Raw genomic sequence first — 21,676 nt, 5'->3', positions numbered from 1 at the left:
GACGAGGAGAGAGCAGTAGGAGTAGCGGTGTTTTCAGTGGTGATCCATGTTTCCGTCAGCGCCAGGAAGTCGAGGGACTGGAGGTTGGCATAGGCTGGGATGAAGTCAGCTTTGTTGGCAGCAGAACGGCAGTTCCAGAGGCTGCCTGCGACCTGGAACTCCACGTGGGTGGTGCGTGCAGGGACCACCAAATTGGAGAGGCAGCAGCCACGCGGTGTGGTGCGTTTGTGTAGCCTGTGCAGAGAGGAGAGAACAGGGATAGGCAGAGGCATAGTTGACAGGCTGTAGCAAATGGCTACAAAAATGCAGAGGAGATCGGAATGAAATGGGCTAAGCATCTGGGAGTGGAGAGAGCAGGGCCTCCCTCACCAAATCTTCTAGCTCGGAAACTAAAATTGTTTCACTGAACCACCCGAACAAAAACTCTCCCAACTTCCGCCTTTGGAAATCAGAATTGTTGTGAACCACAGCGGTTCAATGTTTAAAGGAGTAGACTCAACCCACTTTGTTCAGCTAGCCAACTATGACTCCATAGCCAACTAGCAGACTAGCATCCAATAACAATAACACACCGTTTAGCGCCAACACTTGGTCACAACAAACCACCAATATTGTGATATCACACTAAACAGATCATTCGTGTCTGTGTCAAGTTCCTTATATGACGCAGCAATGATTAGACGTTGGCTAGCTAGGACAAGTAAATTGTGGTTAGCTACTACAGTACAGCCAAATGGTCATGTTGGGTAGCTAGCAATGGCCACTGTGTCGACTCTGTTTGAAGAACGGCTAGCTAGCTAGCTTCGTGCTACAGCTGGCACGGCCGAGGACACTGCCAAGACACAGTAACTACCCACAACAACCCACGAAGCCTAGCTATGACGCCGTAGCCAACCTGCAAGCTAGCATCTATTAACACACAACTTAGCATCAACACCTGGCCACAACAAACTGCCAAGAGTGTGTCAGCACACCAAACAGACAATTCAAGTCCGTGTCGAGTTCCCTTCACAACGCAGCAAAAAAAAAAAAATAAATAATAATAATAATAATAATAATTAAACGTTGGAACCAGCTCTCCAGCGTTGCTAATCGTTACCAATAGCTACCCGCTAGCTAGCTAGCCTCGTGCCTCGATACTAGTCCACAATTACCTATGGAAAGCTACTACAACCACAATACTAACCTACAATAAATTCAATACCTAACTACAGCTAGCTACCTACCTACGATCTAATACATGGTTAAGCAAAAGTTAAACGTTGGGTAGGAGTACATTACCGTTGGAACCAGCTCTCCAGCGTTGCTAATCGTTACCAATAGCTACCCGCTAGCTAGCTAGCCTCATGCCTCGAAACTAACCCACAAATTACCCACGGAAAGCTACAATAACAACAATACTAACCTACAATAAATACAATACCTAACTACAGCTAACTACCTACCTACGATCTAATACATGGTTAAGCTTTACTCAACACTACATGTAGCTTACCCCTACTTACCTACTTACCTACTTGCTGCAGGCAGCAAGTGTGCAGTTCTCATGGAGCAGCTCACAGAAGAATGACATCGGTAGCCGGTAGGGTAGGAAAGACGTTTCAATTAATGATATCTACCAGTAAATACTAAGGCAACAATGGGCATGCAAACCAGGAATTGAAAAGTTAAGTCTGAAGTGTTTGTTAGTAGGCTATTTGTGATGCACAATTGTCAGCATGGTTGTTTGCATCAGGGGCATAGACATGGATGGGCCTGGGTGGACAGAGGGCTACCCACTTGGATGCCAGGCCCTGACAGGCCCACCCAATCAGATTGATGTGGTTTAAGCATTGTTATAGACTTAAACCCAAAAGGTGAGATTTTGAGAGTAAAAATCTATAGGAAAACTCATTAAAAAAACATAGGATAACAGGGTGCCTTTCCTTCGCTGGGTGGGCCGTTTGGGAACTGTTTGCCAAAATTTGAGTTTGCCAAACTTCTCCAGGCACCACTACACCACTTCATGTCAAACCTGGATTCAAATATTGGTTTTCTTTCAAATACTTCAGCTGCATTTGCTGGAACCAATAGACTAGTCCCAAAAGTGCAAATGCTGCTCATATGGCACTCCAAGCAGGCTAAATCAAAGTATTAGAAAAATTTAACAAATACTATTTCAACATTTTGGCTCTGTTGAACGTTGAGGTCTACTCACCTTCTGTCCTCATGGGGGTTGGAATGATAGCTGTTCATCCCATTGAGGACATCGTTTCTGGGGCATTCAAAGGCGAACTCCTGGTCAAAGTCATTTACGTAAGGAGACCAGTGGCACTCGGGCTCATAGACAAACGTGTCTTTGCACTCAATGTCCCACACACGGTCTTCATGGTTGTTGTCATGCTGACTAAAATTAGATACATGACAATGCACGTATTAATGGTTGAATTGATTTGAAAACAAACATACAGTGCATTCGGAAAGTATTCAGACTCCTTGACTCTTTCCACATTTTGTTACGTTACAGCCTTATTCTAAAATTGATTAATTTAATTTTTTTCCTCATCAATCCACACACAATACCCAATGATGACAAAGTGAAAACAGGTTGTTGTTTTTTTTGTGCAAATTTATTTAAAAAAAGTAAAAAATACCTTATTTAAATAACTATTCAGACCCTTTGCTATGAGACTTGAAATTGAGCTCAGGTGCATCCTGTTTCCATTGATCAACCTTGATGTTTCTACAACTTGATTGGAGTCCACCTGTGGTAAATTCAATTGATTGGACATGATTTATAAGGTCCCACAGTTGACAGTGCATGTCAGAGCAAAAACCAAGCCATGAGGTCGAAGGAAGTGTCCGTAGAGCTCCGAGACAAGATTGTGTCGAGGCACAGATCTGGGGAAGGGTACCAAAACATTTCTGCAGCATTGAAGGTCCCCAAGAACACAGTGGCCTCCATGATTCTTAAATGGAAGAAGTTTGGAACCACCAAAACTCTTCCTAGAGCTGGCCGCCGGCCAAACTGAGCAATCGGGGGCGAAGGGCCTTGGTCAGGGAGGTGACCAAGAACCCAATGGTCACTCTGAGCTCCAGAGTTACTCTGTGGAGATGGGAGAACCTTCCAGAAGGACAACCATCTCTGCAGCACTCCACCAATCAGGCCTTTATGGTAGAGTGGCCAGATGGAAGCCACTCCTCAGTAAAAGGCACATGACAGCCCGTTTGGAGTTTGCCAAAAGGCACCTAAAGACTCTCAGACCATGAGAGCATTCTTTGGTCTGATGAAACCAAGATTGAACTCTTTGGCCTGAATGCCAAGCGTCACATCTGGCACCATCCCAACGGTGAAGCATGGTGGTGGCAGCATCATGCTGAGGGAATGTGTTTCAGCGGCAGGGACTGGGACTAGTCAGGACCGAGGGAAAGATGAACAGAGCAAAGTACAGAGAGATCCTTGATGAAAACCTGCTCCAGAGCGCTCAGGACCTCAGACTGGGGCGACGGTTCACCTTCCAACAGGACAACAACCCTAAGCACACAGCCAAGACAACGCAGGGGTGGCTTCGGGACAAGTCTCTGAATGTCCTTGAGTGGCCCAGCCAGAGGCCGGACTCGAACCCGATCTAACATCTCTGGAGAGACTTGAAAATAGCTGTGCAGCGACACTCCCCATCCAACCAGACAGAGCTTTAGAGGATCTGCAGAGAAGAATGGGAGAAACTCCCCAAATCCAGGTGTGCCAAGCTTGTAGCGTCATACCAAAGAAGACTGTAATCGCTGCCAAAGGTGCTTCAACAAAGTACTGAGTAAAGGGTCTGAATACTTATGTAAATGTGATATTTCCGGGGGTTTTTTTATACATTAGCAACAATTTCTAAAAACCTGTTTTTGCTTTGTCGTCATGGGGTATTGTGTGTAGATTGAGGGGGGGGGGACAATTTAATCAATTTTACAAAAAGCTGTAACGTAACGAAATTTGGAAAAAGTCAAGGGGTCTGAATACTTTTCGAATGCACTGTAACTGCATTTAAGGTTTAATTTCAACACTGCAGTGCGGTCTCAAACATTGAGTGTCTCGGTCTTGTCGAATACATTTGTACTCTGTCTTGATTCTGTCTCGAACAGTGAGGACTAGTAATTTCTGCCCGAGACCAGCGAAGTAAAACACTCATACTTATCAGCTTCCATTCAGTCATCGCCAGGCCAAATATATATATATATATACATATACACAGTGGGGAGAACAAGTATTTGATACACTGCTGATTTTGCAGGTTTTCCTACTTATAAAGCATGTAGAGGTCTGTAATTTTTATCATAGGTATACTTCAACTGTGAGAGGCAGAATCTAAAACAACAATCCAGAAAATCACATTGTATGATTTTTAAGTAATTAATTTGCATTTTATTGCATGACATAAGTATTTGATACATCAGAAAAGCAGAACTTAATATTTGGTACAGAAACATTTGTTTGCAATTACAGAGATCATACGTTTCCTGTAGATCTTGACCAGGTTTGCACACACTGCAGCAGGGATTTTGGCCCACTCCTCCATACAGACCTTCTCCAGATCCTTCAGGTTTCGGGGCTGTCGCTGGGAAATACGGACTTTCAGCTCCCTCCAAAGATTTTCTATTGGGTTCAGGTCTGGAGAGTGGCTAGGCCACTCCAGGACCTTGAGATGCTTCTTACGGAGCCGCTCCTTAGTTGCCCTGGCTGTGTGTTTCGGGTCGTTGTCATGCTGGAAGACCCAGCCATGACCCATCTTCAATGTTCTTACTGAGGGAAGGAGGTTGTTGGCCAAGATCACGCGATACATGGCCCCATCCATCCTCCCTTCAATACGGTGCAGTCGTCCTGTCCCCTTTGCAGAAAAGCATCCCCAAAGAATGATGTTTCCACCTCCATGCTTCACGGTTGGGATGGTGTTCTTGGGGTTGTACTCATCCTTCTTCTTCTTCCAAACACGGCGAGTGGAGTTTAGACCAAAAAGCTCAATTTTTGTCTCATCAGACCACATGACCTTCTCCCATTCCTCCTCTGGATCATCCAGATGGTCATTGGCAAACTTCAGACGGGCCTGGACATGCGCTGGCTTGAGCAGGGGGACATTGCGTGCGCTGCAGGATTTTAATCCATGACGGCGTAGTGTGTTACTAATGGTTTTCTTTGAGACTGTGGTCCCAGCTCTCTTCAGGTCATTGACCAGGTCCTGCCGTGTAGTTCTGGGCTGATGCCTCACCTTTCTCATGATCATTGATGCCCCACGAGGTGAGATCTTGCATGGAGCCCCAGACCGAGGGTGATTGACCGTCATCTTGAACTTCTTCCATTTTCTAATAATTGCGCCAACAGTTGTTGCCTTCTCACCAAGCTGCTTGCCTATTGTCCTGTAGCCCATCCCAGCCTTGTGCAGGTCTACAATTGTATCCCTGATGTCCTTACACAGCTCTTGGCCATTGTGGAGAGGTGGGAGTCTGTTTGATTGAGTGTGTGGACAGGTGTCTTTTATACAGGTAACGAGTTCAAACAGGTGCAGTTAATATAGGTAATGAGTGGAGAACAGGAGGGCTTCTTGAAGAAAAACTAACAGGTCTGTGAGAGCCGGAATTCTTACTGGTTGGTAGGTGATCAAATACTTATGTCATGCAATAAAATGCAAATTAATTACTTAAAAATCATACAATGTGATTTTCTGGATTTTTGTTTTAGATTCGGTCTCTCACAGTTGAAGTGTACCTATGATAAAAATTACAGACCTCTACATGCTTTGTAAGTAGGAAAACCTGCAAAATCGGCAGTGTATCAAATACTTGTTCTCCCCACTGTATATATATACTCCTTTCTTGAAACATTAATATCTTAACAGGCTTTATATATATATATTCACATATGTGCCCACACAGCCTTGTTGCAGCAGAATATCATCTGCAGGCAGCAAGTGTGCAGTTCTCAACTGGTTTTGGCATTGGAGCAGCTCACAGAAGAATGACATCGGTAGCCGGTAGGGTTGGAAAGACATTTCAATTCATGATATCTACCAGTAAATGCTAACTAAGGCAACAATGGGCATGCAAACTAGGTATTGAAAAAGTTTACTTCCGACGTGTTGGTTAGTAGGCTATTTGTAATGCGCAATTGTCATCATGTGATGTTTGCATCAGGGGCGTAGACATGGATGGGCCTGGGTGGACAGAAGGCCACCAACTGGGGAGCCAGGCACTGACAGGCCCACCCAATCAGATTGATGTGGACTTAGACCATCACATTTGTGTCTTTTTTCTATTAAAAGAAAAAAGTATGATTTTGAGAGTGAAAATCTTAAAAATCTATAGGAAAACTCATTAAAAAAACCATAGGAAAACAGGATTTTTCACCCAGGGTGCCTTTCCTTCGCTGGGTTGGCCGTTTGGGAACTTATGGGCAAAATGTGAGTATACCCACTTCTCCAGGCACCACTACACCACTTCATAGGGCCGATGGAAAGACAGCAGTCACACACAGCATGATGATAAAGGATAAGCAGTCCATAAACTCTGACATAATAAGCCAGTAGATCTCATTCATAAGAATACAAAAACACAACCATTAAGCATTTCCCAATCGAAATGTACAACTATTACCTCCCATTGCAAAAATCATTGCACATTTAAGCACACAAAGTAACCGGTGACCTAAAGTTTTTAAAGTGGAACTGACAGAGTTTTAACTACTTTGCAGATATGAAACAAACAGACAATCATAATATCAGTCAAAAATATCAAATTCCCAGTTTATGCTACAAAACTAACTTTATAAGAGGTTTTAAAAATAGGTTATATTTGACTCAACTTTCCATGCCGTAGACTAAGGCATGCATTCACCAATACATTTCTTGGTAGTCCAAAAAATATTGCTATTAGGTTGTAAATCACAGCTAGCCTGGTACATTGTTTGCTGCCTCCATTTGGGATGCACTGTTTCAGTTTCAATGACTCAATATTCTGGCCAAAAACGGAAGAATGTAACTAAGGCTGGGAATGTCAATACAATCAAACTAGCAAGGGCAATGATCACAAGTGAGTCATAATGTGGCTAATAGGCTGGCGTATCTATTTATGTAGCAAGCTAACAACACGGAGCCTAACGTTAGCTGGATAGATAGCTAGCTAGCTGCTAGGAGGATGTCATGTCATGCCATTAGAGGAGTGGGTGAGCGGCTGACTTTTTTCCTCTCATATCGTTTTTTGGTGGCTACACACAGCTAGAGATGCAGGTGTCATTTGGTTAGCTAGCAAGAACTTGAACGACTGTTATCCAGTTAGCATATCTCTTGCATTCGCAAATTCACTCTGGCTATCTACTCCGATTTCAGAGCACTCTCGTCTGAGTGTGCCAGAGCGCAGAACAACTGATGAATTTACGAACGTGCAACACCTCCTGAATATGACCGGTGTAAGTAAACATAGAAAAAAAGTAATAGCTAGTCAAGAACGCTCTAGATAACATGTAAACAGCCTAACCAGCTCTGATGCGGTGAGTAACATGGTCAGAGTGAGTTGTTCTCTCATTTGTGTCTGGAAGTAGCAAGCTAGCCAACTTTAGCCAGTTAGTTTGGGTGCTTGGTTGGGACAAGCATGCATTGGCAGGCAAGCTGCAGAAGGACGAGGAGGCTACAATTCCCCATCGTTTATCAGTGCAATTTTGACGGCCAACTAGCTGAACATTTTTGAGAGGTTTTATCTAATGTTCCTTCGTTAGATTTTAGCTCATCTTGCTCTGGCTAGCATTAGTTGTTGATCTTGTTGTTGTTGATGTGCATAACTGCGGGCGAGAGAGCCTACCTTTTCATGGTTGTTTGATCAATAGGACTGTAATCATTTTACCATATCTAAGTGGTCACTTGTCAGAATTTCAACAACAACAAAAAATGTGTCATATTCTTCCTGGGGGTGTATATGAACTGATTTTAATAAGATGTCGTATTGCTTAAATGCTGTCAGTTCCACTTTAAATGCAACAATGTTTCACATACATAAATTATTTTCAAAGAGATGGCTAACAACAGCAAGCACGCTGCAATAAAAAACACAGTTTCACTCACCAGATGATGATCATTTGAAACTTAACTTCATGTTGAAAGTTATTCTTGAAAAGAGAGAAGCTAACAAATTAGCAACAACATTCTCTTTGATAACACCTGCTGCAGCTGCTGCAAACTAGTCAACAACAAAAGCTAGCTAGCTAGACCATGGGAAAACTACTGCTCGCTATTGCGCAGTGACCTGTTGGCCTTCAAGAAGGCAGAAGTTTCCATGTTTCTGTAAAAATGGTCCCAGCCATTAAGTCAAAATGTGATTGGTTGATTCAGTCCAAAATGTTGCCCTAATACAGTTGAATGGCATATGCCTTTATCTAGCTTCGGATGGCCTAGCCAATGGCTGACTTAGCTAGCTAGATTTATCTCCCCAGAGACAGCAAAAAAAATCCTGATTGGATAGTTTTTTCTCTTCAGTGTTAACCCTTTCCTTATCAACAAAAACTGACGAGATTAAATCAGAACATCATTATGATAATAATCATTATTTTATAAATCCTTAGCCCTTCTTTGAAGGCCCATTGTTCCCCACTGTGTTTGGGTTAGTAATAATTTGTAGTGGCTCTATTTTCCCTCAGCATGCATTTTTTCACTATTTTGAATGTCTAAAGAATCTATATTGTTCTGAAATATGATGACAGAAATATTGGGCATTTTGAATTATTATTATGGTGGTGTTTGAATTGTTATTATAGTGGTGATTTGACAAAATTACAATCATGGTCTTAAATTGGACTCACATTTTTCTGGTCTCGGTCTTGACTCGGTCTCGGACCCCTTGTCCCTCACTCAGTCTCCCCCCCCTCCGGTCAGTCTCGCTTTAGGTGGTCTCGAACACAGCATTGAGTACATTACTGCTAGTTTTGTGCATGAGGGTTTTGCATGAGCCCAATTCTGATATTTTTTTCACTAATTGGTCTTTTGATGAATCACATATGCTCTGAAAAAGATCTGATGTGAAAAAGATCTGATGTGATTGGTCAAAAGACCAATTAGTGGAAAAAGATCAGAATTGGTCTGCTTGTCTAAACGCAACATTAGTGTGTGAGAGCTATGCTCTGCTCTTTGATTCTCTTACTGACAGCACACCAACAGGGACAGCCCACCACATGCCGCATCACTAACCCTCAGGCCCTACGCTATGGGAATCACAATACACACCACTACTGCTATGCTTACCATCTCATGCTATGGGAATCACAATAGGCCTATGCTAGGCTAAGCAACACTAATACAACACTAATACTAGGGAATCACAATACACACCGCTAACACACTAACCCCCCCCCCCCCCCCCCCCCCCCCCCATACACAGGATAACACAATAAGCGCTAAATATGCCCTGTGCTTTGGGAACCACAATACACATATATTGCCAGACTCTGGGCTAACCCTCCCATGCAGACTCTACGCTATGGGAATGACAACAGTACTAATATGAGGCTAAGCTCAAACCTGTCCATACACAGGCCCTGCACCATGGGCATCACAACACACAGCTAATGTTAGGCTAACCCTTCCCATGCACAAGCCCTACTCTACACAAGCCCTACAGTGCGCTCCCTTCATGCTAGGCCAAGACCTTAGCCATCCCAAACACAGAGAGCACCATATGAAAACACTGGTCATTTTAAAGCCACCTTTCCAATGGAATGCAATCATCAACCCCTCTGCAAAGCAAGCTCCAATGCATACTACCAATTCCTCTCAGATGGTGTAGGGTTAATAATACATTGTACCTGTGCAACATAAGGGAAGTGAGATGGATGGACAGTAGGACTAGTCATTCACACACATCTCAGAAAATGAAGAATTGAAAACTGTAAATGTGTGAAAAGCAGTGATTCTAGCTGACTCTGCGGATCCTCTGCTCCTCATACTGCTGACTGTGGCGTAGTGGTCTACAGCTGGACTGGCTGCTACCTACACTGGAGATTACTATTTCATCTATAATGACTAGACCTTTCCTTCTCTCTCTCTCTCTCTCTCTCTCTCTCTCTCTCTCTCTCTCTCTCTCTCTCTCTCTCTCTCTCTCTCTCTCTCTCTCTCCTTTCTTTCACTCTCTCTCTCTCTCCTTTCTCTCTCTCTCGTTCTCTTTCGCTCTCTCTCTCCTTTCTCTCTCTCTCTCTCTCTCTCTCTCTCTCTCTCTCTCTCTCTGGCTCCTCTTTCTCCATCTCTCTCCCCTTCTCTATCTTTGATACATCTCTGTCATTCTGGAGTACTGTTACTCAAGTCATTAATAGTGAATGGTTTTAAAATCGTGAATGTTTTCTTCATTTAAATGAGCCTACTTTTGACAGATGATGTAAAACTATGAATTAATTAATTACTTTTTTGTTGCTTAACATGTTCATCTCTCTGTCTCTCTTTCTCTCTCTCCCCCTCTCTTCTCCCAGGGTGCTGTTTTGTCACGTTTTACACACGGAAAGCCGCCCTTGAAGCCCAGAACGCACTGCATAACATAAAGACCTTAACAGGGGTGAGTGTGTGTTCTCGTTTCTCCCTGTTTCTCCTCGACCCACGCTGTCCTGCTTTCACGCAGTGACAGTGATTACCAGGGGACATCTCCCACTACTGTCACGTCACACACTGTGGCTGTCTGTATGGTGTGTGTGTGTGTGTGTGTGTGTGTGTGTGTGTGTGTGTGTGTGTGTGTGTGTGTGTGTGTGTGTGTGTGTGTAGGCCTTTACTGTGTCACTAACTGCATTTAGATGCTTATTTGTGTCATTTGTGTCTGACTGCATTATATATTCTGTGTGTGAATATATTTCAGTGTGTATGCATTTGAGAGAGAGAGTGTGTGTGTGTCTGTGCTGTAGGGGCCTTTCCTCTACCAGACTCCTGCTGCGTTCCTCTAGCCCTGTGTATATAGTAAACCCAGTGGAGTGATAGAAGAGCACTAGGATTTTGGCTCCGCTCCCCTCCCAGGTTCTGGAAGTCTCTAGCTGCTCCTCTGGGTTTAACAGGCCCCTGGACCATGGTTAATCCTGCTTGGTGTGTTGGCAGGCTGCAGCCTTGGCTGTTCTGAGGCTCTGGAAGCCTATTGATTAGAGGGAAGGGAAGTATTTTTTATTTATTTATTTTTTTCACCTTTATTTAACCAGGTAAGCCAGTTGAGAACAAGTTCTCATTTACAACTGCGACCTGGCCAAGATAAAGCAAAGCAGTGCGATAAAAACAACAACACAGAGTTACATATGGGGTAAACAAAACATAAAGTCAAAAAATACAACAGAAAATATATATACATTGTGTGCAAATGTAGCAAGTTATGGAGGTAAGGCAATAAATAGACCATAGTGCAAAATAATTACAATTAGTATTAACACTGGAATGATAGATGTGCAAGAGATGATGTGCAAATAGAGATACTTGGGTGCAAATGAGCAAAATAAATAACAATATGGGGATGAGGTAGTTGGGTGGGCTAATTTCAGATGGTCTGTGCACTGTATTTCCTCTGTTGGTTAGTGGATGGACCTATTGGGTTAGAGAGGGTGGATATGAGGGTGGAGCGTGGATATGATACGTCACATGCTCTAAACATTTTAGGATTAGGTGAACTTGAAATTGCCGCCCTCCCTCATTTCCTCTGTCCCTCTGCCAACTCCTCCCCCTTCTGTCCCTCCTTTCCACAGGCCGGTAACACTCTAAAACTAACACACACACAGGGCTGAATCAATAGCACCATAATCAAATCAATTTGAGCGGTTTTGGGAGGTCATGATTATCTCATTTAAAACTGCCTCCTCTGAGAGCTCAACGGCAATGCAGCACTGCAGGCATGTTTTACATTTGATGGACTTTAATAAAGTACTGACTGACCTTCCTCTGGGAGAGAGGGAGAGCTGGAGGGATGTAGTGGGAGAGAGAGAGAGTCCATAAATGCTTTAACGTTGAGTGGAGGTAGAGAGGTGGACAGACAGAGCAATGGACAGAAGCAATGGACAGAGATGTGAGCTAAGGAGAGGTTGGAGTGATGAGGAAGGGAAAGAGGGAGAGCATAGTTCGCTTTAGGGCAAGGTAATAAACGAGTCCAGCTAAAAAACAATACCTGCTTGTTAGCTCTCTGTCTCTCCCTCTCTTGTAAAAGGCAGCAGAACAATGTTCATGTTGGCTCTCTGTCTCTCCCGCTTTCATTCTTGCGTTCTAAACTGTAGACCCTGACAGGGTGAGATCCAATCACAATCACAGCAGTTGGATGGCGGCCATATTGGACGAGAGCAGTTGGCAGAGCTGAACGGCGGCCATATTGATTCAGGGCACACACAGGAACAGTTGAATGGCTGCCATGTTTGAGTAGGGCGTTGAGTGTGAATAGTCTGGAGAGAATGTGGTAGTGAGTATAAACGTGGATGTTCTGTATAGCCCTGTATAGTCCTCCTATACTCCCCCCATCTCCAACACAGTGTTCAGAAAAACAAAGACTGAGAGCACAGGCTCCTGCCAGCCACGTATTGGAGTGACACACTTTAGAAAAGCAGCCTCTCTCCTCTGCCAACTCCCTGCCTTTCCATCTCTCTCTCCCTCCCTCCCTTCTCTCTCTCTAAGCCTCCAGCTTTGGCAGCAGACTGCAAGTGCTGCGTGGAGACCTGTGTGTGTGTGTGTGTGTGTGTTTCTGTGCATGTGTGCTGTGCTTGTACTATGATGTATCAATGGAGATCTTGCTTAAACCTGCACAGGTCAGAACAGGGACTAGATGTATGCCTATGCGATTCCCACACACACACAGACACACACACGCAAATACTGTACCTCCTCCCCTCCCCAAATCTGCCAAGTAGCGTTAGATGGGTGAAAGGAAGGGGGGACTCTGTTTTGGAGGAACAACAAAAACTTAAAGTAAGAGTTTTTCTTTCTAATGAACAGCTAATGAAGCTCTGGGGACTGTGGGTGGGGGATTGGAGGAACGGGGGTGGAGGTGGCTGGTCGGGGCACGTAGCTAGGGAGGCCCGCTTCTCTCAGAGGCTCTAATGTCACCACTGAGCTGTGCTTTAAACTAGCCCCAAAACATCTATCTACTGAAAACATGTTCCCAGCTCCTGCTGCAGATATTTAAGAACATAATACCCTCCCCTGCTGCACAGCCATCATCAGGAGTCTGGACCTCCACACATACCAGTAGTCACACTGCACACACATAAGCACATCCGCACACACAAACACTACACGCACAGCCACAAACACACTCTCCCACACACATAAGTAGTCACTCACTACACAGTGACTCATTACATACACACAAAAGCAGTTATGCTCTATACAACCACAAACATAAACACAATTACTCCCCTCTTCACACATACACACACACACACACACACACACACACACACACACACACCAGACCTGGGTTCAAATACATGTGTATTTGTTATTTAAAAAAAGTTTTTTTTCTGTGTATTTGAGTATTTTAAAATATACAGGCCAAAACACATACTGCACTTTTAGGAGTCGACCAAATTTGTATTTGAAAATGTTTTCAAATACTTATTTTAATTACTATTTTCAAATACCTGGGTTTAATGCATGGGAGTGTATTTGAGTATTTGAATTGAAATACCTGAAATAGTATTTGAACCCAGGTCTGACACAAACACAAATACAAATGTGAGTTAAAGCCTGTCGGCCTGTCCGCCATACAAGGTTGTCTGAGATTTTCCACTAAATTGAACTCTTTCATCAGCGGCTGACAGATGTCTAAATGGCTGGTGTCTCCTCACGCCAGCGCTCACAGCACGGCACTGCACAGACTGCCTGTCACACACACACACATACACACACACACACACACACACACACACACAGTCTGTGTGGCTGGGGGGGAAGAGAGGGAGGGAGGAGGGAGAGAGAAGGACGTGTGAGAGCTAATCTAGGACACGTCCTCTCTAGTGTCCTCCAGCAGCTCTCTCTCTCGGTCCATTTTGCCATCTCTCCCTCTCTCTCTGGGTGAGAAATCCGCTGGATGAAAACGCCTTTGATTCATAGTTTTTCTTTCAAGAATTTCATTCTCACTGTGTGGGGGGTGAGGTGAGGAGGAGGAGGAGGGGAGGAGGGGTGAGTTCAGACGCGATCAGTCGAGCCCTGTGTCCTTGATGCAGGCTGATCAGAGTGCTGCCGAGCGCCAAGTTTGATAAGGAGAGTGGGGCTCATTAAAAAGCTGCACTTCAGAGACCACACACACACTTTGATATGCACACACTTTGACACGCACACACTTTGACACACACACACTCAGGTCCCAACCATTTCAGCCTTTCAGATGGTGAGGTAATTATTATACTTCAATGTCACATGAGTACAGACTCTTCCTGCAAGGAATGGCCCATCAAATCGAAAGGCCAAAGAAATGAACCCACCCACACACACACACCAGTAGTCACAATACTAGTGGTCCTCTGTAGCTCAGCTGGTAGAGCACGGCGCTTGTAACGCCAAGGTAGTGGGTTCGATCCCCGGGACCACCCATACACAAAAATGTATGCACGCAGGACTGTAAGTCGCTTTGGATAAAAGCGTCTGCTAAATGGCATATTATATTATTATTATACTAATCAGGAAGAATTCAGGACTGTGAGGGTTGGGAGGATTGGGCTGGAGGTAATCATAAAGGTTAGAGTTGGTGTCAATGCGTGTTGTAGTTAAAGTAGGAATGGCAACTCTCCCATCACATTGGGCCCTGTCTGTGTTGTTTGTTCAGGTGTTAACATGTTTCACATATCACTGCCCTATCACCAAGGGCTTTCAGCACGCCACTTATGGAACAGCAGAGAGAGGAGTCTGGCACCCTCTCTGGAAAAAGGGATGAGGTATGCCTAACTGGACTGATAGCTAGAGTGCGTCCTAATTGACACCCTATCCCCTATATAGTGCACTACTTTTGACCAGGAACTATAGGGAATAGGGTGCCATTTCGGACGCAACCCTGGAGTTATTTTGTGTAAAACTATGACAGTTCTTGCTGCTGCATGTGGCACCAGAAGATATTTCATAATGAAGCCTGATTGCCATGAACAGTGAATAACCTCTGAAATGTTTATGCAGCACTTTGGTTTGAAACAGCTGAACCGTGCTATAGGATATTAAACATGTGATGTAGTAGGTCTGTACCATCAGTCACTAATACAAACCCCCAGAGACTGGCAGTAACAGTGCTATGAACTGAAAGGTTATACCTCACATTGGCACCGCTTAGTTTAGCTGACATTTTAGAGTGCTTCAAGCTCTAACACACAGCTGACTATTCTGAAGAAGGAAGAGCAAAGTGTGTGTGTGTGTGTGTGTGTGTGTGTGTGTGTCTCATCTTTTAATCCCGCTCAATACACACATTATACTAACCACTAGACTAAGTATACAGAAAGTTACCCATTCCTCATTGCTAATGTCACACACTCACACACACACACTTATACACACACCAAGCCAATCCCACAGCGTTGTGTCATTACAGACGCTCATTATAGAAATCAATTTAATTAAGGGCTGTAATTACCGGAGTGAAACCCAAATGCTATGGCAAACAGGGGCTGGAGAAAGTAATCCCCATCGACACTACACCCGCCTCCCACCCGTCTCAGTGTGTGTACACTTATTTAACAAAAAAAATATATTAAATCGCTTGTTTCAAATTAACTTCCTCTCCTCAGCATGCTAGTTTGAGAGGAAGAGAAGGCTAACTATGTTAAATACTGTGAGTACTTAGCACTAGGACCTTAGCGAGCTACGCCAGATAGCTAATGCTACAATCCCCCAGTCACTCAGCGCCCAGGCTTGGGGTTAATTGTTTACTAAGGGAAATAAGTGGGGCTAATGTGGGGTAACTGTGAGAGAGGTAGTGAAGACGACAGGGAACATAGAAGGCAGACTTTGAGATAATTGTGTGTTAGGGTGAATTATAGATGTCTAGTTGTATTAATGCTGTTGTGGGTGTGTAGGGAATGTAAATGGCCAGAATGCAGATGGGCACAGAATGTATGTTTGTCTGTAAAAATCATGTCCAAAGAGTCTACGTGTGTGTGTGTGTGTGTGTGTGTGTGTGTGTATTGACCACAGTTATTGACTCCCCACTGTGAGGACCATCTGTCTGTCTGTGTCACCATCACTACCTCAACCCCACAGAGGAGAGAGGGATAAGTAGGTTGAGGGAAAGAGGGACAGAAAAAGAGAGAGGGAGAGAAAGGGATAGGTAGATACTAGATGGAAGAGTGGCTAGAATGTGTAGTGTTGCTGGAATGTGATCTGTATAGTTAAGTATGTGAAAATGTGTGACCCTGAAAGTGTGTGTGTGTGCTTGCGTGTGTTGCTGAGTAAACTTGGTGTGTGTGATACCAGGGTGTTCAGTACAATAGCTGAGAGCTCTTCTATTGGCTCACACACTAGTCAGGTGACAGTGTTATTGAGGCGCTGACTGCTGGCAAAGGCTACACTGCTACTGGCAGCATTCGGTACTCAGTGGGGGTTTGTCTACATTTTACATTTACATTTTAGTCATTTAGCAGACGCTCTTATCCAGAGCGACTTACAGGAGCAATTAGGGTTAAGTGCCTTGCTCAAGGGCACATTTACGTCATTTAGCAGACGCTCTTATCCAGAGCGACTCACAAATTGGTGCATTCACCCTATAGCCAGTGGGATAACCACTTTACAAATTTTTTTTGGGGGGGGGGTAGAAGGATTACTTTATCCTATCCCAGGTATTCCTTAAAGAGGTGGGGTTTCAAATGTCTCCGGAAGGTGGTGAGTGACTCCGCTGTCCTGGCGTCGTGAGGGAGCTTGTTCCACCATTGGGGTGCCAGAGCAGCGAAGACACTCCATCTACACACAGACACTCACACACTTACTGTAGACACACACTTTGTAGCAGCCTGACAAGTTGAAATCTGACCTTTAAAGCCCAAGGGCATTCCTCGCGGGCCGGGGGGTTAGAGGAGTTCGAGGAAGGGGTACATGCTGTAGGTGAGAGGGTGACCATTAAATGCTGAGGGTTATTAGGTTTCTGGCACGTTGTGTCCTGGAAGGAAATGTTTAGAGGGCAACTGTAGTAGAACACAGCACACCTGAACGCTGGCCAGAGAGTAGTGTTGCATAGCGTTGGTTGGGTAAGAAACAGTATGGTAGTGATAAGGGGATAATACCCTGTTGGAGAGGGAATGCTACCTCCATGTCATCAGCTAGTCTGACGGATAGACACCTCGACCTCACCGCCACAGGAGCTGGCACAGAACGGGCACTTCATGGCATGCCCCGACTGGCCAACTGGAAATCAGGAAGAGGGGAAAGAAGAGATGTTTCCAAGTGGAATAGGGTCACAGTAAATAATCTAATTACCAACTACCATACCAGAGGGAAATGTCACCAGTGTAGGCCACATTCACAATGACACATGGCACAGGTTTAGATGTTTGGTTACTGAGAAAGGGGGAAACAAGTCAGGAGGGGAGGCTTGGGGTGTCATGGTGAGTGGAGGAAGAGTGACCGCAGTAGGTAGCTCCAGGGCTCTCAGTGAAGAACCAGCAGTGTGGGGTAGTGGTGGAGCTGCATGAGCCTCCGAGAGATCAAACGCATCACACCCCGGGTCTGAAGCCTGCAAGGCCTTCTGGGTAGACAGATCTGGGAGAAGAAGGAAGGCATCTAGACAGAACTTTCTGAGAGAGTGTGAGAGGCAGAGGCAGGACTAGCCGCTAGCTAGCGCCTGTAGCCTGAGGATGCGGTTATTTCTGTACTGTAGCCCTCCAACATATGATCCACTGGCACTCTCTCTCTCTCACACTCACACACACACAGTCTTGTACAACTAACTTTGTGGGGACACATCATTCAGTCTCATTCAAAATCCTCACTCACTCACTCACTCAGGGGGCTATAAACCAAAATGGGCACAATTGATCCAGGTAGTAAATTTAGTTGAATTGTTTTAAATAGATCTGAGGACTGCCACCTACTGGTGACACTGGGGTGGTGGATGTAGGAGTGTTGTGGGAAATGAATAAAGTAAATGTATAACGGACAGATCAAGATGGGGGAGAGAGAGACAGAGAGCAACAGAGAGAGAGAGATAGACAGATAGAGACAGATAGGCGGACAGACAGAGAGAGGCGGACAGACAGAGAGAGGCGGACAGATGGAGACAACTAGAGGAGATAGAGAGAGAGATAGAGGCAGACAGACAGACAGACCGATAAAGGCAGACAGACAGATAGGGGCAGACAGACAGATAGAGGCTGACCGACAGAGAGAGACGGACAGACAGAGAGAGACAGACAGATGGAGACAACTAGAGGATCAAAGCGCCCTGCCACACGGTGACTGTTCAGGCTGAGCCAGGGGCATTATGGGTAAGACAGGGCACAGACAAAGACACACACACACACCACAGCTGGTGAGAGCCCAGAAGATTGATCTCTGCTGTGGGTGTGTGTGTGTGTGTGTGTGTGTGTGTGTGAGTGAGAGGTGGGCAGAGACAGTGTCAGTGTGATTGATACTGGGCTAGATTTAGAGAATTACTGTCATTCATCTCTCTGCAGATCAAACAAGCACATAATCTCTCATAAAGGAGAGAGAAAGAGAGATCGTTACAACACATTTGAAATGTCTTTATTCTTTTGGAACTTTTGTGAGTGTAATGTTTACTGTATATTTTTTATTGTTTATTTCACTTGTTTATTATCAATTTCACTTGCATTGGCAATGTAAACATATGTTTCCCATGCCAATAAAGCCCCTTAAATTGAATTGAAATTGAGAGCGAGAGGTGTGACAGCCATCTTGTCTGTGAAGTGTTTGCTTGTTCTCACTTAAAAAAACACTCATCAATCAATCAGCTCCATTGAACCTCTCTAAACCTGCAACGAGGGTGTGAGGGACACACCACGACGACTTCTGTCACAGTGTGTGTGTTTGTACTCTGGCTTTTGATATTCTTACGCAACTTCAGAGGTTCTCTTTAGTGTGTGATCTGTTGTGACTTTCAGAGTAGCCAGTTTGTAGTGTGTCGGTTTGCTGTGAACAGTCAGTGTGTGTGTTGTGACTGAAGTGCGTGTTGGATGTAGTGTGTGTGATCTCTGAGTGTGTGTGTAGTCATCACTAGGTGTGTGTGTCAGTATAGTATTGTAAAGGTGTGTTTGTCCTGTCTTTTCCAGATGCACCACCCCATTCAGATGAAGCCTGCAGACAGTGAGAAATCAAACGGTGAGTGATCATACACACATTGGGGTGGAGTATTACGTGGTCACGGGTATGTGCTTCAGTGCTCCTGTTTGAGAGAGAGAGAGAGAGAGAGAGAGAGAGAGAGAGAGAGAGAGAGAGAGAGAGAGAGAGAGAGAGAGAGAGAGAGAGAGAGAGAGAGAGAGAGAGAGAGAGAGAGAGAGAGAGAGAGAGAGAGAGAGAGAGAGAGAGAGAGAGAGAGAGAGAGAGAGAGAGAGAGAGAGAGAGAGAGAGAGAGAGAGAGAGAGAGAGAGAGATGTTCCGGGAGGGGGTCAGGGAGAGTTGAACTGTTTTGGCCCCACGGTGAACCAGCCTTTCTCTTCGAGAGAGTCTCCTGCGTCTCACAGACACACACACAGACAAATGGCTCTATTGCAGATGTGGTTATAAACCCATTTATCTAGCCATAATGCTTTACTGCCTCTGAGAGAAGCCAGACAGGGGCCATGTCCCAATACTAACAAATAGCCTCTTTTCCCCATCCACTGGACCACTGAAAGTCTACAAGGATAGAGGGTAATAATATTGGGACAGATCCAGATGGAACTGTACTGGCTGAGCTACACACTGAGAGAGACGGAGTAGTGTCATAAGCCACTGACAGCACACTGTCATCACTTAATAAAGACACTCGTAGCACCATCTCTAGACTCTACACACTGAGGAAATACAATAAAGTAGAAACATATAGATCCATCCATATAAGTAATGATGAGACCTTAATAAAGCTATACTGCTCCAGCCATCTTCTGTGAGGTTATGAAATAGAACTTGATAAGATATATCCGTCTAGGTAACGATGATGAGAATAAAGCTACAGCTAGCTACTGTAGGATCATCATTTACTGTAATGGAAGATAGTAAAGTATGGCCATATGAAATGAATCCATCTTGTTAATGATAATAAGTTCCATAAACCTTTATTGGAGTTGCTGTAACCATGATGAATTGTAGTTAAGCGGGTTGTTGCTTTAATCAATCAAGAGGTGTGTGTGTGTGTGTGTGAACGCGCATGTGTGTGCTTGTCTTCACCTCACTGCTGTTTTTCTTTTCTTCTTGAAATCTGATCTGAAATCAGTCAAACACTGTTTCTCTGCTTTCCAATACATCACTAACTCTGACTCAGGTCGGCTAGCAGATGTTTAGTCACTGTTAAGGATATCTCTCTGCTGTTTCTCCATATCCACTCTCAGTAAATTAATTACAGTGCTGTTAGTGCGTGCACGTATACAGACGAGTTGGAAGCCTTTGAAACAACACTTATCTTCCTGCGTATCCCAGTGTTATTTCTTTAACGCACAAACAATTCAAACAGCAAAATAAACAAGTGCTCTATTGATTTCCCAGAGTGCAACAGACCGCTTATCTCTTTCGCCTCCCGGTAAGAGCTGACAGTTTCCTCATTAAAAATGAATTGGATTAGCATTACTTTGAATGGTGGGGAGCACACACACACACACACATTCTCTCTCTTGTCTCTTTCCCACGGTCATACACACATTGAGACAAGAAACAGTAAGAGTCTCTGTCTCTCCCACACACACACACAAACACACACACTGTTACACAGGCCGAGGTATTGCAAGATAAATGGAGCGATTGGGTCAGAGAGAAGGGATCAAACAGGGGGAGGAGGGGCAGCCAGACAAAAAGAAACCTGGAGAGATCGGAGAGGAGGAGATAGATACAGAGCTATAGGAAAATGAGGAAGAGAGAGAAACTAATAGAGAGAGAGAGAAAGAGAGAGAAAGTAATAGAGAGAAACGAATAGAGAGAGAGAGAAACGAATAGAGAAAGAGAGAGAAACGAATAGAGAGAGAGAGAAACGAATAGAGAGAGAGAGAAACGAATAGAGAGAGAGAGAAACGAAGAGAGAGTCGCACAGAGACTTGGTGTTGAAGTGGTAATGAGACATCGATCACAGTCTGCAGATGAAATGCTGAAACTCTCTCTCTCTTTCTTCTCATTTGATCACAGTCTGCAGATGAAATGCTGAAACTCTCTCTCTCTCTTTTCTTCTCATTTTTTGCTGTTTCTCACCAGTTTTAATGTCTTCCTTTCTTCCTCTGCAGCGGTGGAGGACCGGAAACTGTTCATCGGCATGGTGTCTAAGAAGTGCAACGAGAACGACATCCGAGTCATGTTCTCTGCGTTCGGACAGATCGAGGAGTGCCGGATCCTGCGAGGGCCCGACGGACTCAGCAGAGGTGTGTGTTTCTTGGGCTCCATCCATATACACACTCACCCCAACCCCTGACCCCTGACCCCCTCCTCCCTTACCCATCATCCTTTTCACCCCCTCCCACCTCCTTATATCCACCCCCTTATAAGCTCCTATACAGTTGTGAACCCTTATCCCTCCCCTTACAGTTCTCCTCTAGGCAGAAAGAGAAACTATGTTCTCCCTC

At 44.6% G+C, this 21,676-nt stretch overlaps 1 protein-coding gene across 1 annotated transcript in view; it reads left to right on the top strand.

Annotated features, from left to right (window-relative positions):
- LOC311124472 (CUGBP Elav-like family member 2) overlaps positions 1-21,475 on the top strand; it is a gene marked incomplete at both ends in the record, with an annotated part of 31,662 nt that extends 10,187 nt beyond the window's left edge. Inside the window, 3 exons of the mRNA XM_084198615.1 lie at positions 10,463-10,545; positions 19,205-19,253; positions 21,341-21,475. Of these exons, the coding sequence (XP_084054741.1) occupies positions 10,463-10,545; positions 19,205-19,253; positions 21,341-21,475 (267 nt within the window). The remainder of the gene's footprint in view (positions 1-10,462; positions 10,546-19,204; positions 19,254-21,340) is intronic.
- Positions 21,476-21,676: the final 201 nt, after the last annotated feature.

Source organism: Coregonus lavaretus, assembly GCF_964263955.1.
Source record: "Coregonus lavaretus genome assembly, contig: HAP1_SCAFFOLD_4695, whole genome shotgun sequence".
Lineage (NCBI taxonomy): Eukaryota > Metazoa > Chordata > Actinopteri > Salmoniformes > Salmonidae > Coregonus > Coregonus lavaretus.
Note: the sequence above shows the minus strand (reverse complement) of the source record. Positions and strands in the feature narration are given on the sequence as shown.